This window comes from Molossus molossus, unplaced genomic scaffold (genome assembly GCF_014108415.1).
Source record: "Molossus molossus isolate mMolMol1 unplaced genomic scaffold, mMolMol1.p scaffold_m16_p_2, whole genome shotgun sequence".
Taxonomy (NCBI): domain Eukaryota; kingdom Metazoa; phylum Chordata; class Mammalia; order Chiroptera; family Molossidae; genus Molossus; species Molossus molossus.
Window position 1 is genome coordinate 7155535 of NW_023425355.1, and position 22623 is coordinate 7178157.

The window sequence follows — 22623 nt, forward strand, 5'->3', positions numbered from 1 at the left end:
TGCTGCTGCTGTGTGGAGCCCAGTCCAGGTGGCCATAAAGTTTAATGACCAGGATTAGGGTCTGTGCACAACCTCAGCCTTTCTGGGTGACCCTGAGCTCACCCCTTAACGTCCCTGTGGCTCAATTTTGCCAACGATCAAATGTAGAGATTAACCTACACCTCCCTATGTATCTCACAGGGTGCTTGTGCAAATCACTGACTGAATCTGTGCCAAGGTTGAGTTTCTTTGCAGCAAGTCATCACAGAAAGCCATATTTTTTCATATTCATGACCTCTCTGGATGGTATCATGTGTGGGTGGTAACAGGAGGCTGCAGGACTGGGGTCCATTGTGTGTGAGGAATTCCATAGTCTGTAACCTCTGGGGGTGGGGTGCAGTGGTGTTAAAAATATACCACTAACTCTCAGTTGGTCAGTTACAGTGAAGAGGAGGAAAGGGAGAGAATTTAGAGCAAATATGCTCGAGCCTCATTTTAGCCATTGATTTCAGCCTCTCTACCCGTTCCAGACCTTTGGCTGCCTTGAAGCACCAAGAAGAGATGGTCTGGTGCTTTCCTTCTTCACTGGGGGAGGAGGTCATGAGTAGGGATAAAAGCCCGAGGCCTATGCAGTCCATATTCACATTCTGGGTCATTCCACGCACTGGCTAATGTAGAGTTGACAGTATTGTTTGCCTTGCAGTCTGGTGACGCTTGCGCTTACAGTGCCATCTCTCTTTCCCTCACCCTTCACCACTAGTGTGTGACTTTTTCCATAAAGTAGTAGAGCTCTGTGGGCGGGGGAAGGGGCAAGTAAGATAGCCCGCTGTGTGGACTGAAAACATTCTCATTTTGTCTCCTAAGCTGATCACTGGAGATTCCATCGTTAGTGCTGAGGCAGTATGGGATCACGTCACCATGGCCAACCGGGAGTTGGCATTTAAGGCTGGCGACGTCATCAAAGTCTTGGATGCTTCCAACAAGGATTGGTGGTGGGGCCAGATCGACGATGAGGAGGGATGGTTTCCTGCCAGCTTTGTGAGGGTGAGTGTCAGCCTTCACTCTCCTCTTCTGTCTCCTTGGCTGCCTACCCCAGCTTCCCCTCACCAGCCCCCGTTCTCCTTATCATGTATCTCCTGGTGGCTCCTCTCACAGTTGACTTCATTTCGTGCTCTCCTATCCAAGACCGAAGCTTCCTTTAATTTTTTCCCCTTCTAATTTTGAGACTTTTCATTTTTTTCTTGTTTCTTTTAACAATCCCCACCTCCTGCCTCCTGTCTTCTACCTGCTGTGACTTTCTACAAATCCCTTTCCTTTTGACCTTGATGGTGTTTGAAGACCTTTTTAACTCTATATTGCTGTGAACTTCACCTTTCTTGGCTCTCTTCTTTTCTGCTTTCTTTTTTGTTCTTGTCTCGTCTTTTCCATTCTTTCTTTTTATAGATTTCTCCCCCACTTCTGTTTTCCTCCTCACTCCTTTGTTCTTCCTTTCTCTCATTTAGGGAAGTGTGAACACACCTGTGTGTTGTCTCAAGCTTGTCAGTCAGCTGTTAATGTGAGAGCGTGGGCTCCCTGTTCTCTCAGGGGCTATAGTTTACTGATTGGAGCCTAATTTTTTTTTTTGCAAGAGACTCAAGTGTCTGGGATCTAAGATGTGCTGTGGGTGGGAAGCAAGCAGCCTGATAGGGCTTGCGAAACCTTGGCCCGTTTTACATTGTACCATGTGGAGCTTGACCCTTACCAAAAGGGGCTATTGAGAGAGGGCTCCTTTGCAGTTTCTGCTTCCTCTGGGTCACCAATTAGTGAGATGCTATGGGGGAAGAGCATGGCCTGGTGTCCCAGCTTTTGACCATCCTTAAGGGTTAAGAGCTATAATTAGGTTTTTGGCAATTGAGAGCGCTGATTTTCCTCATCCCCAAAATGGTTGGCAATTCTTTCATGCCAGGAGATGTTACAGTGAATGAGAGAAAAAAAAAGCTTTTTTTCTTTAAAAAAAAAAGCTTTGTACCAATATGTACCAGTGGCAATCCAAGTACCAATGCTATTTCAGGGTGTCTTATCATTATCCTTACCACAGCCTATCACCTTTTGTGAGTTCCTTCTGTAAAATAAGGCTGAAGTCCTGACCCAAACCAAAGATCAGAGTGGCTTTGGCCCTTGGAGGATGAAGGGTCTTGAGATTAGAATGATGACAGTATGGCATGAGGGAAGGAGCAGGGCATTTGGAATCAGACAACCAAGATGCAGTTTCAGTTTTATTAACTTTTAGCTCAATGGCTTTTGGTAAAACTTTTCACTTGTCTAAGCCCAAATGTCCTCATCTTAATAATAGGAAGAGCAGACTTACAAGGATTAAATAAAATCACATATGTGAGTAAAGTATCTAGCACAGTGCTTGGTGCATAGCAGGTAACTGGCAAATGCTAACTTGCTTTATCATCATCATCATCACCACCAACACCACCTTATTAAATCCAGAAAGGTCTATATATCAAGGCTGGCCATATTGATTGAAAGAAGTCTCCTTCTTTGGAGGGTGCAAACCCAGGAAACACTGTCAACTGGTTGGAACAACTTAGGTAAGGGCACTGGTCAGAAGTGGAAAGGTGGCCACACTGACCTCTTATCCCCTCTGTCCTGAGAATCTCTCAATGAAATATCCAATTCTTTTTTCCTCTATGTATGTGGCATCTTTCACCAGTCTTCAAATGCCATCTGTTTCCCAGCCCAGCTTTGCTGGTTGATGAATTGTTCCCAGGGGTAGTCAGAAAGAGCACATCAATAACCATGGGCCTTTGGAACTAGCATGAGGCCCTGTACAGAGACAGCTTGGGTGTCTTGGACTGACAGTTCCCCCTCTTTAAAACTGCACCCAGTGACAATGTCACCCAAATCCAAATGTATTTCACTTTCAGTGGAATGTCATTTTTATAATAAGCAGTAAATCAAGGGATGGAACAAAATGATTGAGCAAAACAGAATGGCTTGGTGAAGCAAATGGCAGAGCCAGGCTTTAGAATGTAAATGAGCTGGCATTGATGCTCCTACATCCAAGGCCAGGAGGAGTGTTCCTCCATGCACACAGCCGGAGCAGCCACTTGGGTGGGCTGATGCTGATGTTTAAGAACACCACTGGCTGGCCCAGGCATGCATGATATGGAGTCTAGCCTATTGGTTCTCAACTGCACAATGAAATTTTTCACTTGAGTAGCTTAAAAAACACCCAAACACTAAAAGCCAGGTTCCAGGCTGGTCAAATCCGAATCTTTGATATTGAGAACCATTGGTCTAGACAAGCACAGCCCGATGTTGGAAGACACAAATGCAGGCCACACATATAATTAAACTTTTTCTACTGGCCACACTAAAAAAAAAAAAGGTAAAAGTGAAATTAATTTTAATACATTTTATTTAATCCAATATAGTCAAAATATTATAATATATAATATATATTATCACTGTAAAATGATTAATACTATATTTTAATTTTTTTTTTTTTTTTATCCTCACCAGAGGACATTTTTCCATTTTTTGTTCAGGTAGAGTAGGAGGGAGAGAGAGGAACAGAGAGAGAGAGAGAAACATCGACGTGAAAGGAACACATCGAGTGGCTGCCACCCGCACGACCGACCAGGGCCGGGGACAAACTGCAACCGAGGTACGCGCCCTTAGCGGGAACCGAACCGGGGTCTCTCAGGACCGCAGGCCGACGCTCTAACCGCTGAGCCAAACCGACCAAGGCTAATACTATATTTTACTAAGTCTTTGAAATCTGGTGAATATTCTATACTTACAGCAAATGCCAATTCACAGTAGTCACATTTCAGTTGTTTGTTAGCTGTATATGGCTAACTGCTGTTACATCAGACAGCATAAGGCTAGACTGAGGACCACATTAGTAGATCAAGATTGTTCATGGCAGAGCCTAAATCATAACTTAGAGCTTCACTATTCTGTCTCCTATACACATGTTTATTCTTTGAGGAACTAAGCATTCCATGCTGCCTCAGATTGTATTCAGAATGAGAATTCTGTTCATATAAAACTGTTTTAATGCTCGAATGGTCTTCAGATTTCTAGATGGAAGTACCACGGAACCTAGGAGCCAGCTGTTATGGTGTTTCCAGTAAAAGGAAATTGGGATAGGCTGTTGTTGCATGAATGATGTAACTGTTGGCTCCAAGGTAGACCTTTCAGTTCTCATGAATGAGTATTTATGTGTACGTTTACAGTTCTGGTAACATCATATGGTACTCAAGGGATTAAATGATGGAGGTTATGGATGCTCTTTTCTAGTAGATATTTTAAAATAAAATTGTTATCTTCGTTCCTCTACATCAGTGATTTTCAACCTTTTTCATCTCATAGTGCACATAAACTAATTACTAAAATTCTGCGACACACCAAAAAATAAATTTTTCTTTTTTGCTGATCTGACAAAAAAATAGGTATAATTTTGATTCAGTCACATGGGACAGCTATTGTTGTGTTGGCTGTTGTCATATTTTTATTTGACAGTCTAAAGGAAAAGAGGTCAGTGTCACCTGACTAAATAGATAGGTATTGTTTAAAAATTTTTTGCAGCACATCAGTGTGCCTGCCATGGCACTCCAGTTGAAAATTGCTGTTCTACATTGATTTCAGTTGAGGGTAGAATGGGATTGTGGAAACAGTGCTAACTGTATTAGGAAATGAGATTCCTGAGTTCTAGTCTTGGGTCTTCCACATATTTGGTATACGATCATGGGCTTTTAATTTTCTCCTTCATTTCTAAAACATTCTCTAAAATCTATTCAAGTTCCGACATATCTAGGTGGGATATAGAGATAAATCACACTGAACTATTGAATCTTCATTAGTATTGATGTAGTTAGTAGGCAGATGGGCCATTTTCTGGGATGCTATACCTCCATGTTATAGGGTAGTTGCTTGGTTTATCCAGACTGACCCTGAGCTGAGATTCCGTAGCTCCTAGAAAACATCAATGCTAGATTATTTGGCATATAACATGAGAGTAGGTAGCAAAGAAAAGACTTTCACCTAACTCCGTACCAACTGGACACCTTTGTAGATCATTGTAGTCACTAATGTAGCAAGGCATCTTCATTCCCTACCTGGAAGTCTCATTGCTGTGTGAGCATCCCAGTCTTAGAACGATAATCAAGGGTGCTTAATGAGGTACTGCCCAAGTTAGCCCTACCTATGTTAATCAGATTAAATACAACCTAGATTCTGAGAAACTCAGATTCTTGCCTCAGTTCTGCTATTAGATGTGCAGCTTGAGTAGCTTCCTGTGCATCTTTGAAGCTCAATTTTCCTCCTTGCAAAATGGGGATAATTGAGTCTTGTGAAAATCCTTTGTAACCTGTGATATGCTCGATACCTGTAGAAAGGAAGTGTGATACCATATTGGCTATTGTGCAAGAAATTGCTGGGTACATGTGTCTTCTACCCAGTGAAATATTTGCCTTCCCTGTTGTTCAGAATTTTATTCTATATGTGTATAACATGTATATCTGTGTGTTCTCCCTTCTGTACTAGGGACATGTCTTCACAACACCAATGCAGGAGTTGATGTACCTTCCCAGCAGTTGGTCAGGTTAAGTGACTTACTGCTTACTGAACATCAGTCCCTTTATCAGCGGTTGACTTCTTCAGCTGCTTTCCTGGATTGTTCTCCCTCCCTGGAAGCTGAGAGCAGACTGTTGGGATGTTATTGTGTCTCTAAGTAGTAAGTCTCACCCCTGTAGTGGGACCTCCTTTTGAATGCTAGGCCCTAACTCTAAATTATTCAGGTACTTTTCCTTTGTCACTGTGTAAAAAGGGGCCTTTGTTCTGACTTTGGGCTATGGTCTGGGGAGGGCTTGCTGTCTACTTTGAAGCTAGCTGTGTACAGAACACATGACATTCCTTTTATTGTTAGTGGTAGGCAAGGCCTCATGACAAGGCATGGGTTTGGTCAGAGAGTAAAGAACCTGCTCAGGTTCCATCAGCATATATAGTCTTTGTTTCCTCAAATTCTAGATTTCTCTGGTTTTAGGCCTGCCTGGAGGCAGGGGGATGAAAGGATGAGCTAATCAGGTCATTACTGTCATTCCTTGTAGGTGAACAGATCAGATGTCACAGAAAATAAACCTCTCTTGTTCATAAGGAAGCCCACTGTTCCAAAGTGTTACTTGGCTTTTAATTATATAGTATCACTTCTTGACTGCACTTGGGGAATACTTTTTATGTATGAAACCCTCCATTCACGGTAGATTTAGAATTGGCAAGACCCATTTTGGCCAGGAATGACTGAATTAGATGGTTACAGGTGCCAGTCTGGTAACTTACAAGAGTAAATCAGTCTGACACGGGTATATATCTAACTTGGGAAATCTATACCCCATCTAAAGAGAACAAAAGACTTGGATGGTTCTAATCAGTGGGGTCAGGTATAGGAAGAAGGGGAGTCCAGTGGATTGAGATCTTCCAGTATTTTTAAGATAAGCCAGGAATTTAATTTTTTTTTTTGTACAGCCTTTTCAGAATCCAGGTTTAGTAAAATTCCTAGAAATAAAAGAAATGACAAATACAGCACCACCTGCATAATATGGCTGCCTAGAGTGCTGATATTATTTAAATATTATTAGCAATGAAGAGCTTATAGTCAATATATTTTAAACTTAACTTTATCAAAGAGAAGAACCCTTAACAGAACCAAGAGAGAATGCAGTTTTTGGTACTTGGTTAAATCTCAGCCAACAAATTTAGGAATTTAATGTTATGTAAACATCTCCGTATTATAAAATTGTTGACAAGTAATTCATTTTCTTTAAAAGAAATACTGTGAAGGACAAATACAACACACCTCTAGGGGCTAAATTGCCCCCCCACCCATCCCACCTCGTGACCACTGATTAGCCTGACTTCCTCATTGTAAAAATCCTGAGGGAACAAACATAGGCCCAAAGAATGGAAGTGACTTAATTACTCTTGTAGGAAACAGTGACAAAGCCAGGACTTGTACCCAGGCCCATGAATATTACTTAAGAGAGTTGATTTAAAGTCTTTGTCTAGTAAGTATAATATCTGGACTTCCTCTGTTATGGTTTCTGTCAGTTTTTTCCCCCCTGTGAATGGGCCATAATTTTGTTTCTCTGTATGCCTTGTACATTTTTTTTTTTTTTTGAAAACTGGGCATTTTGAATATTGTAGTGTGGTAACTCTGGAAATCAGATGCTCTCCCCTTTCAGGGTTTGCTCTTGTTGGTTGTTGAGGGCTGCAGTTGTTCATTTGTTTAGCGACTTTTCCAAACTATTTTTGCAAAGACTGTATTGCTTGTCATCTGTGATCACTGAAGTCTCATTGTCCAACGGGGGGGGGGGGGGGAGAGAGAGAGAGAGAACAACAAAAACCTACTCTCTCGGTCTTTGCAGCTTGGCTCTGCTCTGAGCTGGAGCACTCCTTCAACATTACTCCAGGTTACCCACAATTCTGCCTTAGTTTTCTCCTACTCTTCTGCTTGTATGTAACCCACACATCCTCCAGAAGTGCAAACCTATACTCCCCTCAGGCTTTTTCTGAGTGTGCATCTGGTCCAGAGCATGTGTGTTACACTTCAACTTCCTCGGTATGCATGATAGCCTTTCTCAGTCATTATCCTTTCAAGAAATTTCTTCCTCAGTCTCTTCCCTCCTGTGATATTGTGTCTAGTCACAGCCTCAAAAGCCACTTCAGCCCCAGGCAGTAGGGGTACAAAACAAAGGTCAGCCTCTGTGCTTGTCCCTCAGGGCCAAACAGGTCAGAATCCACAGCCACAGTATTTTTTATTTTTATTTATTTATTTATTTTTTATCCTCACCCGAGGATATTTTTCCATTTTTTTGTACAGATAGAGTGGGAGGGAGAGAGAGGAAGGGAGAGAGAGAGAGAAACATCGACGTGAAGGGACACATCGAGTGGCTGCCACCCGCACGACCAACCAGGGCCGGGGACAAACTGCAACCGAAGTACGTGCCCTTAGCGGGAACCGAACCCGGGTCTCTCCAGACCGCAGGCCGACGCTCTAACCGCTGAGCCAAACTGGCCAGGGTCAGCCACAGTATTTTAAGAACAAGATCATTAGCCCCCTGGCACCAGCAAGCTGCATGAGGTATATGGACCACCCTTTCCTCAGCTGCTGGGGAATGGGAAATGTTTGGCAAATGAGTGAAAATGCCTCAACATTCTGCTAGCAAATTTTAGCCTCCCTTTTCTGCATCAAGTAGTCCCCTGGTTGCTGTAAGTTTTGGATTAGATTCCAGAATTCTGAAAAAGTTGGTTTTGTCGGTCTTGTCAGCTAAGGGTTGTTTCGGTGGAGGGACTGATTCTTTTTGTATCCTGATTAGTGATGTTACCCACTCCTGAATCCTAATCTTGCATATTCTGTGCTGTAGAACAATCAGGAAAGGTACGCTTGGGCTGTTAACAAGACTATTAACATTTGATGTCCTACCTCCAGTCCCAAGCTAATGGCAACAGTATTTTGCTTTCTTCGGATGAGTTCAGATACGCCAGCACTTGCTTATCCACTGAAGCTTCAAGTAGTCATAGGCCTCTAGCCTTAACCATTTATGTAGAAAGTCTTGTTTGTAGCCGTAGAGGTGACTCATTATAGTATCTGTGAGTTGAGGCTGACATTAGTAGGGAGGACCTTTTCCCATGGATTACAGATATTTTATTTCCTCATACCAGAATTTTAAATGGCATTAGTACTCATTTGCACTCACATGATACATTTTAATGGCTTCTGACTATGCACATGCTTTGGGTGACATTATTCAGTACATCTTTTGTTAATTGGAGGGGATTTCATTTTAATATGGAGCAATCTGCAGCTCGGCTTGGGCTTTCCTGGTACCATGTCTACACTGCCTTGGTGGTCTTGATGACTTGAGGAGAGGAAGACCATGATTGGTTGAGTGTTTGGAGATGAGGTCTATTTCAGAGGCTCTTTGGGGAGTACAGCCTTTTGGAAAATCGTAATTGTGTGTATGTATATATATATCCATATATATATATTTTGTTAGTATAGATATTATTATGAGTCAGAATAAACCTCTTACATTTTTTTTTCCTCATGGCTTTTTATTACTAGTGCTATAATATCTCCTTGCCAGTATTTGCTAAACCTTGAACAAACACAACTGTCCAGTCCTTAGCAACAGCTACTTCCTTGAGCTAGGTAGAAAGGACTGAGAGTATCTCAGTTGTTTTCAAAGGCCCTATCTGTACCAATCTGAGGTTCTTCCCTGATTCAAGAACCATCTTGAGAGTCTTCCTTACAGGCATCTTGTTCTTCTTGTTAGAAGGTCACCAGAGAAACCACACCGAGAATCCTGTGGATCTCCCTTTTGGTGTTCAGAAGTAAGTTGCATCTGAAGAACTTTGATTTGGGATGTCTTGGTATTAAATTACAGAATTGACATTTCCTGCTTTGGTTCTTTTTCCAGAATGGACTTGATATTTCAAGTAAACACAAGGTATTCATTTCTGGAGGACATGGAGTCTGGTTGTCTATCTCTAGGGTATGAGCCAGGGGGCAAAGGATCTGAGGGCTCAGGCCTCATGTGCACTACTCCTGTTAGAGATCCAGCCAGCGAGAGACTCTAACATCTTATGGTCTAAATGCATGTAGGTACCTTTGTCTTTCAGAAACACTTTATGTTCTACCAGAGGATAAAGGTAAAGAAAAAGTAGGCCAGGGCCTTAAGCAAGAAACCAGATCCTGCCCATAAGGATGGTACTCCTTGAGCACAGTGGGCTGCACTGATCAGTGAGCATGTCAGTCCTTAGGGGACCTAACTAGCCTCCTCTTTCCTTGATTAGGATAGGAACTCAGATTTAGTGAGATCTTAGTTGCAAGCTGACTTTGCTGAGTCTTTTGCCTTAGAGGAGCCAAGGGGTAGGTAAATGATGCAAGAGGGCAGGAGAGGCATATGAATAGGGCGCTTTGGGCAAAAATTATTCTAGTCTTTTGAGGTCTAGTGGCCCTTCTCTATTAGGAATGTGCCATGTAGGCATGTCAAAGATCAATTTGTGTATATTGAGCAGATGGCATTTTCTGTAGAGGAATAGGGAATGATGGAGCTTCTGGGGATGGAGAAATTAAATATCTGTCATATTATCACACAGGAAGAGCACAGTGAACTGTAGCAGGAACATTGATCTGGGTAGTCAGAGACTTGAATTGAAGGGCTAATTCTTCTGCTGATTAAATGGGGTATGTAAAGCAGGGACCCTTCCTTTACTGGGCCTCACTGTCTAGACTGACAGTTCATGGGTTTGGACCAGGTTGTTTTCAAAGGCCCTATCTGCACCAATCGGAGGTTCTCCATGATTCAAGAACCAGCATCATTTGCGTATACCAGCCTTCACCTACTCAGAATGGTACATCAGATTGATTTGCTGGAGCTGCCCAGGATATCAGGAAAGATTTGGCTTGGCACTGCAGATGTTGAATAGAGGGTGGAGGGACCATTGGCTCACTAACAGGTAAAACCTCATGTCCAGGTGGCGAGGCTATTCTTGTGTACTGGGTTCCCTTTTCTCCACATTGTAGCCAGTACTTGTTTGTTGATTTGTTGACAGTAGCCATTCTGGCAGGTGGCAGATGATACCTCATTGTGATTTGAATTTGCATCTCTCTGATGATTAGTGACTTTGAGCATTTTTTTTATGTCTCTCAGCCATCTGTATATCTTCTGTGGAGAAATATCTATTTAGGTCCTTTGCCCATTTTTTTAATTGGCTTGTTTGTCTTCCTTTTGTTAAATTGTAAGAGTTCTTTATATATTTTGGAAATTAACCCCTTATCAGATGTATCATTGGCAAATATGTTCTCCCAGTCAGTGAGTTCCCTTTTCATTTTGTTGTACAAAAGCTATTTAGTATGATGTCGTTCCATTTGTTTATTTTTACCTTTGTTTCCCTTGCCCAAGGAGATATGTCAACAAAAATACTGCTATGTGAGATGTGTGAGATTTTTTTTATTAATTAATTTTTGTTAGATGTTTCTCCTTTTGAGATTTTATACTTATGTTTTCTTGTAGGATTTTTATGGTTTCGCACTTCACATGTAAGTCTTTTATCCATTTTGAGTTTATTCTTGTGTGTGGTGTAAGTTGCATGTAGTTGTCCAATTCTCCCAACACCATTTATTGAAGAAACCATCTTTATTCCATTATATGATCTTGCCTCTTTGACAAATATTAATTGACCAGAAAGGCATGGGTTTATATCTGGGCTCTCTGTTCTGTTCCATTGATCTATATGGCTGTTCTTATGCTAGTACCATGCTGTTTTGATTACATTTGCCTTGAAATATAGTTTGATATCAGGTTGTATGAAACCTGCAACTTTTTTCTTCTTTCTCAAGATTGCTGAGGTTATTCAAAGTTTGTTTTGATTCCATATACATTTTTGGAATATTTGTTCTCGATCTGTGAAATATGCCATTGGTATTTTACTAGGAATTGCATTGAATTTATATATTGTTTTGAGTAGTGTGGACATTTTAATGATGTTAATTATTCCAATCCATGAACATGGTGTATGCTTCCACTTATTTGTATCATCCTCAATTTCTTCAGTATCCTATAGTTTTTTGAGTACAGGTCTTTTATCTTCTTGGTTAAATTTACTCGTAGGCACCTTATTTATTTTCTCTTGCAATAGTAAATGAGATTGGTTTCTTAATTTCTCTTTCTGATACTTTATTTTTGGTGTACAAGGATGCCACTGATTTCTGAGAATTTATTTTGTAGCTTGTTACTTTGCCAAATTAATTTATTACATCTGGTAGTTTTTTGGTGGAGTCTTTAGGGTTTTCTGTGTACAATATCATATCATCTGTAGATAATGACAGTTTTGCCTCCTCCTTTCCAATTTGGATGCCGTTTATTTCTTCTTCTTGTCTGCTATGGCTAGAACTTCCCATACTGTGTTGAATAAAAGAGGTGAAAATGGACATCCCTGTCTTGTTGCTGATCTTAAGGGAAACACTTTTTGGTTTTGCCCATTGTGTATGATGTTGGCTGTGGGTTTGTCATAATTGGCCTTTAATATGTTGAGGTATGATCCCTCTATTCCCACTTTGCTGAAAGTTTTTTTTATCATAAATGGGTACTGGGATTTTTCAATGCTTTTTCTGCATCTATTGATATGATCATGTGGTTTTTATCCTTCATTTTGTTTATGTGAAGCATCATGTTTATTGAATACATATGAATATTGTACCAACATTTCATTCCCAGAATGAAATGGTGCATAATCTTTTCAATGAATTGTTAGATCTGATTTGCATGCATATATATATATATATATATAGTTTTCCCCCCTATGCATCTGTCTCTCTTTTACTTGGTAGTTCAGTTTATTCATTAAATTCCACATATGAGTGAAATCACATGGTACTTGTCTTTTGCTAACTGGCTTATTTTACTTAGCATAATGTTCTCCAGGTCCATCCTTGGTGTTGCAAAGGGTACAATTTTCTTCCTTTTTATGACAGAATAGTATTCCATTGTGATAATATTTTATTGAGGATTTTAGCATCTATGTTCATCAGGGATATTGGCCTATAATTTTCTTTCTTTGTAGTGTCTTTATCTGATTTGAGGATTAGGATAATGCTGTCCTCATAAAAAGAGCAAAGAAGTCTTTCCTTCTCTTGAATTTTTTGGAATAGTTTGAGAAGGATATGTGCTAGTTCTTCTTTGAATGTTTGGTAATATTTACCTGTGAAGCCATCTGGTCTAGGACTTTTTTGCTGGGATTCTTTTTTTTATTACTGCTTTAATTTCCTTAGTTGTAATTGGCCTGTGCATGTATTCTGATTCTTTCTGATTAAGTTTTGGAAGATTGTGTGTTTCTAAGAATTTATGCATTTTGTCCAGGTTTTCCAATTTGCTGGCATATAGTTTTTCATAGTATTTTCTTACAATTGTTCTATTTCTGTGGTGTCAGTTGTCACTTCTGCTCTTTCATTTCTGATTTTATTTATTTGGGTTCTCTCTTTTTTTTCCTTGATGAGTTGGGTTAAAGTTTTATCAGTCTTGTTTATTTTTAGGAAAAAAACAGCTTTCAATTTCATTTATTTTTATATTGTTCTTTTAGTCTCTATGTTATTTATTTCCACTCTGATCTTTAGTATTTTCTTCCATCTATGCACTCTGGACATTGTTGTTGTTTTTCTAGTTCTTTTACTGTAAAATCCGACTGTTAATTTCAGATTTTTCTTGCTTTTTGAGATAGGCATGTAATACTATAAACTTCCCTGTCAGCCCTGGCTGTGTTTTTGTGTGTGTTTGTTTTCATTTGTTTCCAGGTAACTTTTGGTTTCTTTCTTGATCTTATTGTTAACTCATTCAATTTTTAATGACATGTTAGTTAGCCTCCATGTGTTTGAATGTTTTTCTATGTTTTATTTTTTATTGTAATTAATTTCTAGTTTCATACCATTGTGGTCAGAGAAGATGCTTGATATGATTTCAACCTTTTTGAATTTATTAAGGCTTATTTTGCATCCTAACATGTGGTCTATCTTTGAGAATGTTCCATGTGCCCTTGAAAAGAATGTGTATTCTGCTGCTTTGGGATGAAATCTTCTGTAAATATCAATTAAATCCATGTCATCCAGTGTGTTGTTTAAGGTCACCATTTGCTTTGTTGGTGTTTGTCTGGAAAATCTATCCATTGATTTCAGTGGGTTGTTAAAATTCCCTACTATAATTGTATTTCTGTCAGTCTGTCCCTTAATGTCCATCAAGATTTTCCTTATATATTTAGGTGTTCTTATGTTGGGTGCATATATGTTCATAAGGGTTATATCCTCTTGTTGGATTGATCCTTTCAGTATTATGTAGTAACTTTCTTCGTCTCTTGTTATGGTCTTTGTTTTGAAGTATATTTTGTCATATATAAGTATTGCTCCCCAGGGATTTTTATTTTCTTTTCCTTTTGCATGGAATTTTTTTTCCATCCCTTTCTTTCAGCCTGTGTGTATCTTTTGTTCTGAGTTGGGTCTCTTATAGACAGCATATATGTAGGTCATGTTTTTATTATCCATTCAACTGTCCTATGTCTTTTTTGTTTTTATCCTCAAAGACATTTTTTTTTTACACTTATCTTCAGATAGAGCTTGAGAGAGAGAGGGAGGAAGAGAGAGAGAGAAACATTGACGTGAGAGAGACACATCGAGTGGTTGCCCCCCACAAAACCCCAAACGAGGCCAGGGACAAACTGCAACCGAGGTACGTGCCCTTAGTGGGAACTGAATCCAGGGCTCTCTGGTCCACAGGCCAACACTCTAACTGCTGAGCCAAACTGGCCAGGGCTATCTTATGTCTTTTTGTTGGAGCAGAGTCCATTTACATTTAAGGTTTTTACTGATAGATATTTTTTGTAATTTTATTCTTTATATCTATGGTCCTTTCTCTCTATTTCTTCTTCAAGCCGGCCCTTTATCATTTTTTTCAATACTGGTTTGGTGGTAATGAATGTCTTTAATTTTTGTTGTTGTTTGTTTTTGGTCTGGGAAGCTCTTTATTTCGCCTTCAGTTTTAAATGATAGCTTGCTGGATAGAGTAGTCTTGGTTGTAGGTCCTTGCTTTTCATCAGTTTGAATATTTCATGCCAGTCCCTTATGGCCTCCCTGTTGAGAAATCATCTGACAGCCTAATGGGAATTCCCTTGTAGGTAAATAACTGTCTCTCCCTTGCTGCTTTTAAGATTATCTCTTTGTATTTAACCTTTGGATTTTTAATTATGATGTGTCTTGGTGTGGGCCTCTTTGGGTTCATCCTGATTTAGACTATCCGTGCTTTCTGAATTTGTGTGACTTTTTCTTCCCAGGTTAGGGAAGTTTTTAGCCTTTATTTTTTCAAACATATTATTGATCCTTTGCTCACTCTCTTCTCCTTCTGGTGCCACTATGATGTGGGTGTTGTTATGCTTGATGTTGTCCCAGAGGTCCCTTAGTCTTTCCTCATTGTTAACAATTTTTTTTCTCTCTCTCTTTTTCATGTTCTGCTTGGGTGCTTACTGTTACCTTGTCTTTTATATAGCTGATATGATCCTCTACTTCATCTAACCTGCTGTTAATTCCTTGTAGTGTAGTCTTTCTTTCAGATGTGATATTCTTCATTTCTGACTTGTTCTTTTTTATGGGTTTTTGTGTCCTTTTTAATCTATACTATCTCTTTGTTTAAGTTCTCACTGAGATCATCCATTCTTTCCCTAAGGTTCTTGAGTACCCTTATAATCAATGTTTTAAACTCTGTATCTGGTATCTTGGTTGCTTCCATTTCACTTAGTTGTTTTTCTTGTGATTTCTCTTCTTTCATTTTGGGGATATTTCTTTCTCTCCCAATTTTGTCTGCCTGTTTGTGTTTGTCTCTGTGTATTAAGTTGATAGGCTGTGACTCCCAAGCTTGTTATGAGGGCTTTCTCATGTAGTTGCTTTGTGGGTCTCAGTGGTGCAGTCTTCTAGATCACCTGAGTTAGGTGCTACAAAAATTATTCTTGTGTAGGTTATATGCCCTCTCCTTTTGTAGTTGAGTCTTGAATGCTGTTAGTCCTTTGGTGGTACAGTGAACCCTCAAGCTGGCTAAGTATATGGATAGACTTTGTTCCCTGTGTATACGTCACTGTTTAGGGGCTGTCCCCCAACGCTTAGTTATTCATGGCAGGGTCTTGCATCTGCTGGAGTCCCCCTTTGGCTGTGTTTTTTTCTGTGGCTAGTTGGGTTGAGACCTGGTGTGATTTGAAGCCCACCAGTGGTTGTGTTGGTTTTGGACCCTCTTGACAAGGGCTCTGGTGTAGGTCAATGTTAGATATTGTGTGTAATCTGCCTTGGGCTACCTGTCTGTACCTACCATTCTGTTCACTGTTTGTGTCTGTGTCTACTGGGCCTGGGTGTGTGTGAGAGGGGCCAAGCTGTGTTTCAAGATCAGCTTCCTGAAGCTCTGTCCTGGGGCTGATCAATAAAACTCCAAGGCTTCCTGAATTCAATGTCCACCTGTTGTCTGCTCCATCCCCCCTGAGTTTGCCTGAGCTTCCTGCAGAGTCTTATGAAGAAAGGGTATAGAGTGGGCCCAAGCTGGCTATGAGCTGCTAACCCTTCCAGAAAGCTCTAGCTTGGTATGGTGAGGCAGGTGGAATGGGAGGACAGGGCTAGGGGGGTCCACTGCTTGGGGCTTCATAGTCCACTTCTCAATGAGGAGAATATAACCCCTACTCCAGAGCCATACCACTCGGTCTCTGCTAGAGTTTCTAACTCTAGCTTCCCCAGGAGGAGCACCCCACAGGTTCAGTTTGGGTGCTGCCAGCTGTTTCTACTGCAAGAGCAAGCTTGGCAAAACAGGGCTTCCAGGACTTGAGCAAACAGATCAAGAAAGTCTTCCATTGAGGGTAGCACCAGCAGGACTGCAGGAGGAGGGGCGAGCTGTACTCCTCCCCTTAGCTCTGTATTCACGCCTGCTCAAGCCCCAGATTGGAGTCTCTGAGGGAAATGCACTCCAAATGACCCAGCGCAGAGCAGAGCTACCTTTCCACTATGGAACTGAGCCCAACAGATGGGGCCAGTGGGAGTTATAAAAACAGATGAAGGCAGTTTTCTCTTAGGGATGGTGTTGGCCTGTGGGAAGGGGGCAAACTGCATGCCTCCCTCTAGCTTCACAGTGTGCTGCCAGAGACCCTGACAGAGGTCTCCAAAGGGGTTGTGCTGAAGGCTCCAGCTCTGAGCTGTGCTCCCTTCCCCCTGCAGAACTGAGTGCAGCAGGACCAGTGGGATTTGGGAATGCAGATCAAGCCAGCACTCAGTTTGTGGTGGCACACCTCCACTTAGCTCTGTAGCCACACTGCCAAAGACCCTGTCGGGGGAGTCTTCTGTTGGAGGTGGTACCTGCTGAATCCATGAGAGCAGAAAGATTGGCCCCTGTTCCAAAGCCACACAGTTCAGTGACTGCCTGAGAGTGTGTCTATGGTTTCTCCAGAAAAACAATGCACCTCAGGTCCCTGTTGAGTACAGCCAACAGTCCTTTCTGCCAGACTCGAGCTTGGCAGGGCAGTGTTGCCAATATTTGGAGAACTGGGTTAGTGTACTCCAACAGCTTGTGCTGTAAAAATAGGAGTGCCCAACTCTGGAAGGTGGCGCCTGAGAGCAGTGTGGGATATTGACTCAGGATCTGGACCTCAGTAGCTGACTCCCCAGATCTCTCTCTGGAGCCACACCACCCAGATTTTTTCTTTAGGACTCCCGTATGCCATGAGTTGCCTTCCCTCTACCACAGCCCTGGGTGAATGCCCAAGAGCAGGCTCCTGTACCTTGGCCTTTTAGGAGAATGACTGGGATTTTAGCAGACTCCCTGCTCTTTGCAGCAGATAGAGTCCCGTTGACTTTTGCTGCCAGATGCTATGCAGGGTCCTCTTCCCAGCCCTGGTGCTCTGGTTTGAGGGTCCTGATGTGGGGTTGAGACCCCATAATCCTCAGGGTGGACTTTTGAAGCTAAGATATCTCTCTAAATTCTCAGCTACTGCACCCTGGGTACAGGGGCCAGCCCTTTCCATGTCTCTGCACTTCTTACCTGTCTGTTTAATAAATCCTTGGATATAATACTCCTGTTCAGATGACTTAATTTGGTCATTCACGTTGATTGCTCTGTATTTTAGTTGTAAATCTGGCTTGGTGCCAGAAGGTGTGTGTCGCTTCCAACTATTTCACAGCCATCTTGGATCTACTAATTTTTATATATAGTGTGAGGTATGGGTATAAGTTCATTCTTTTGCATGTGGATGTTGTCCCATCACCATTTGTTGAAAAGACCATACTCTCCCCTTAAAGTGTCTTCACACCTTTGAAAAATATCAACTCAGCATAAATATAGGGTATATTTCTAGCCTCTTATCTGTTCCACTGTCTTTTATGTCCATTCTTATGCCAGCACTACACTATCTTGGTTATTAAAGGTTTGTAGTAAACTTTGAAATCAGAAAATGTGAGTCTTCCAACTTTGTTCTTCCTTTTCAAAACTTTCTGGTTATTCTGAGTCTCTCAAATTTTCATATGAAATTTAGAATCAGTTTTTAATTTCCGCAAAGAAACAAGCTAAGTGTTTGGATAGGTATTGTATTGAATCTGAATCAATTTGTGGAGTATTGCCATCTTAACAATATTAAATCTTCCAATCCATGAACATGAGATATCTTTCTATTTAGTTAGGTCTTCTTTACTTTCTTTCAAAAATGTTTTGCAGTTTTCATTGTACAAGTCTTACACATCTTTTGTTAAATGTATTTCTAAGTATATTGTTCTTCCTAATGCTGCTTAAATGGGATTGATTTCTCTTTTTCAATTAATTAAATCTCTTGGGGATATATCAAACTAAAAAGCTTCTGCACAACAAAAGAAGCTACCAATAAAACAATAAGGCAACCAACCGAATGGGAGAAGATATTTGCAAACAACAGCTCAAAAAGGAGTTAATATCCAAAATATATAAAGAACTCATACACTCAACACCAAACAAACAATCCAAATAAAAAATGGGCAGAGAACCTGAACACACAGTTTTCCCAAGAAAGCATACAAATGGCCAACGGATAAATGAAAAGATACTCAACTTCACTACCTATTAGGGAGATGCAAATCAAAACTACAGTGGGGCCCGGCCAGTGTTGCTCAGTGGTTGAGCATGGACCCATGCACCAAGAGGCCGCCAGTTCGATTCCCAGTCAAAGCACATGCCCAGGTTGTGGGCTAAATCCCCATTGGGGGGCATGCAGGAGGCGGCCAATCAATGTTCTCTCTCATCGATGTTTCTATCTCTCTCTTGCTCCCTTTCTCTCTCTCTAAAATCAATAAAGAAAAAAAATTTTAATAAAAAAACAAAACTACAATGGGATTGTTTTCTTAACTTCATTTTCAGATTATTCATTAGTAGTGTCCAGAAATACAATTGAGTTTATTTTATATTACTCTATTATCTTTACTTGGTGATTATATATCTGACAGACTCAAATTCCAAAAGAATTTGAAAAGGATTTTTAAAAATTTTAATTTGTTATTTTATTTATTTGTTTTATTGTTGAGAGTCTTACATATGTCCACCATTCCCCCGCCCTTAGCCTCCATCTAACCAGTCTCCTGCCCAACCCCAGGCCTTCACCACATTATTGTCTATGTCCATGGGCTATGCATATATTTTTTTTATTAATCTCTTCCAGTCTCCTCCACCCTTCTCCCCTCTGACAGCTATCAGTCTGTTCCATGTATCCATGCTTTTGGTCCTATTTTGTTTGTCAGTTTATTTTGTTAATTTGATTCTACATATAAATTAGATTGTATTATGTTAGTCTTTCTCTGACTGGCTTACATCACTTAGTATATCTCCAGGTTCATACATGAGTCTCAAGCAGTAAAAACCTTTTCTTTTTTATAGCAGCATGGTATCCCACTTTGTGGATATACCACAGCTTTTTTATCCATTCATGTACTAATGGACCCTTGGATTTTTCCCCCCAGATCTTAGCTATTGTAAATAATGCTATGAACATAGAGTTGTACGTATATATTCTTTCTGATTGGTGTTTTGGTATTCTTAGAATATATTTCCAGAAGTGGGGTTGCTGGGCCAACTGGGAGTTCCATTTTCAGTTTTTTGAGGAAACATACTGGTTTCCACAGTGGCAGCACCCATCTACATTCCCACCAGCAGTGTACTAGGGTTCCCTTTTCTCCTTGGCAGCACTTGTTGCTTATTGATTTACTGATGGTAACCATTTTGGCATGTGTGAGGTGATACCTCAATGTAGTTTTAATTTGCATCTCTCTGATGATTACTGACATTTCGCAGTTTTTCATGTGTTTATTGGCCATCTGTGTGTCCTATTTGGGGAAGTGTGTATTCAGGTCCTTTGCCCATTTCTTAATTGGGTTGTCTCCTGGTGTTGAGTTGTATAAGTTCTTTATGTATTTGGAAATTAACCCCTTATTAGATGTATCTTTGGTGAATATATTCTCCCGTATAGTAGGTTCCTTTTTCATTCTGTTGATGATTTTGTTTGCTTTGTGTAAGTTTTTTAGTTTGATGTAGTGCCATTTGTTTATTTTTTTCTTTTGTTTCCCTTTCCCTTGGAGATGTATCAATGAAAATATTGCTACATGAGATGTCTGAAATTTTACTGCCTATGTTTTCTTCTAGAATATTTATGGTTTTATGACTTATATTTAAGTATTTTATCCATTTTGAGTTAATTTTTGTGTATGGTGTAAGTTGGTGGTCTACTTTTATTCCTAACACCATTTATTAAAGAGAGTGTGTTTATTCCATTGTATGTTCTTGCCTCCTTTGTCAAATATTAATTGACCATAATAGCATGGTTTGATTTCTGGGGTCTCTGTTCTGTTCCCTTGATTTATATGCCTGTTCTTGTGCCAGTACCAGGCTGCTTTGATTACAGTGTCTTTGTAGTATAGTTTGATATCTGATATTGTGATCCCTCCAACTTTGTTCTTCTTTCTCAAAATTGCTGAGGCTATTTGAGTTCTCTTTTGGTTCCGTATAAATTTTGGAATATTTATTCTAAATCTGTGAAATATTCCATTGGCATTTTAAAAGAATTGCACTGAATTTATAAATTGCTTTGAGTAGTATGGCCATTTTACTGATGTGAATTCTTCCAATTTATGAACAAAGGGTATATTCTACCACTTGTTTGTATCTTCCTCTATTTCTTTTTTCAATGTACTATAGTTTTCCAAGTACAGGTCTTTCACCTCCTTGGTTAAATTTATTCCTAGGTACCTTCTTGTTTTTTTTGTTGCAATGGTTAATGGGATTTAGTTTTTCTTTCTGAGAGTTCCTTATTAGTGTATAAAAATGCCCTCAATTTCTGGATGTTAAATTTGTATCCTGCTACTTTGCTGAATTCATTTATTCAATCTAGTAGTTTTTTGGTGGAGTATTTGGGTTTTCTATGTCCAATATCATATCATCTGCGAATAATAACAGTTTTACTTCCTCCTATCCTATTTGGATGCCTTTTCTTTTTTCTTTTTATCACTTTGGCTAGGACTTTCAATACTATGTTGAATAACAGTGAGGAAAGTGGCCATCCCTGTTTTGTTCCTGATCTTAAGAGACATGTTTTTAGTTTTTGCCTATTGAGTATAATGTTGGCTACAGGTTTGTCTTATATAGCCTTTGCTATGTTTAAGTATGATTCCTCTATTCCCTCTTGGCTGAGAGGTTTTTATCATAAATGGGTGTCGGATTTTGTTGAATGCTTTTTCTGCATCTATTGATATGATCATGTGATTTATATCCTCCATTTTGTTTGTATAGTTTATTGTATTTATTGATTTGAGAATATTGTACTAACCTTGCATCTCCAGAATAAATCCCACTTGGTCATGGTGTATGATTGTTTTAATGTATTGCTGGATTCAATTTGCTAATATTTTGTTGTGGATTTTAGCATCCGTGTTCATCAGGGATATTGGCCTATAATTTTCTTTCTGTGTAGTGTCTTTATCTGGTTTTGGAATTAGGATAATGCTGGCCTTGTAAAAAGAGCTTGGAAGTCTTCCTTCCTCTTGAATTTTTTGTACTAATTTGAGGAGGATAGGTGTTAGTTCTTTAAATATTTGATAAAATTTGCCTATGAAGCCATCCAGTCCAGGACTTTTGTTTGCTGGGAGTTTTCTTATTAAAGCTTCACTTTTCTTAGTTGTTATTGGTCTATTTAGGTTTTCTGATTCACCCTGATTGCATTTTGGAAGATTGTATGTTTCTAGGAATTTGTCCATTTTGCCCAGATTGTCCAATTTGTTGGCACATGGTTGTTCATAGTAATTTATTACAGTCCTTTTTATTTCTGTGATGTCAGTTGTTATCTCTCCTCTTTCATTTCCGATTTTATTTATTTGGTTCCTCTCTTTGTTTCTTGATGAGTTGAGTTACATGTTCATCAATCTCATTTACCTTTTCAAAGAACCAGCTCTTGGTTTCATTGATCTTTTGTGTGTTTTTTCTTTAGTTTCTGTGCCATTTATTTCTGCTCTTATCTTTATTATTTCTTTCCTTCTACTTACTCTGGGCTCTCCCTTTTGATCTTTTTCGAATTCTTTTAGGTGTAGAGTTCAATTGTTTACTTGAGATTTTTCTTGTTTCTTGAGGTAGGTCTGTAATGCTTTGAACTTCTCTCTCAGTACTGCCTTCACTGTGTGCCATAGATTTTGAGTTGTTTTGTGTTCATTTTCATTTGTTTCCAGGAAGTTTTTTATTTCTTTCTTGGTCTCATTAGTAACCCATTTACTATTTTATAACATCCATATGTTTCAATGTTTTAGAGTTTTTTTTAATTGTTGTTGATTTCTAGTTTCATGCCATTGTGATCTGAGAAAATGCTTGATATGATTTCAATATTCTTGAATTTGTTAAGACTTATTTTGTATTGAGCTTGTATCCTGCAACATTACTGAACTAGTTTATTTGTTATAACAGTGTTTTTTTAATGTGTGGATTTCTTAGGAGTTTATATATATGGTCATGTCATTTGTGAGTAGTTTTACTTTTTAATCTGAATGCATTTTCCCTCCGTTTCTCTGTCTAGAACCTTCAG

At 39.7% G+C, this 22623-nt stretch overlaps 1 protein-coding gene across 5 annotated transcripts in view; it reads left to right on the forward strand.

Moving 5' to 3' along the window:
• ARHGEF9 (Cdc42 guanine nucleotide exchange factor 9) overlaps window positions 1-22623 on the forward strand; it is a 235354-nt gene that overhangs the window by 133500 nt on the left and 79231 nt on the right. For 3 of the 5 annotated variants that reach the window (XM_036271154.1, XM_036271150.1, XM_036271151.1), the window contains one exon: window positions 844-1023. The exons of the other annotated variants lie outside the window; for them this stretch is intronic. In XM_036271154.1, the coding sequence (XP_036127047.1) occupies window positions 844-1023 (180 nt within the window). The remainder of the gene's footprint in view (window positions 1-843; window positions 1024-22623) is intronic. 5 annotated transcript variants of the gene reach the window in all.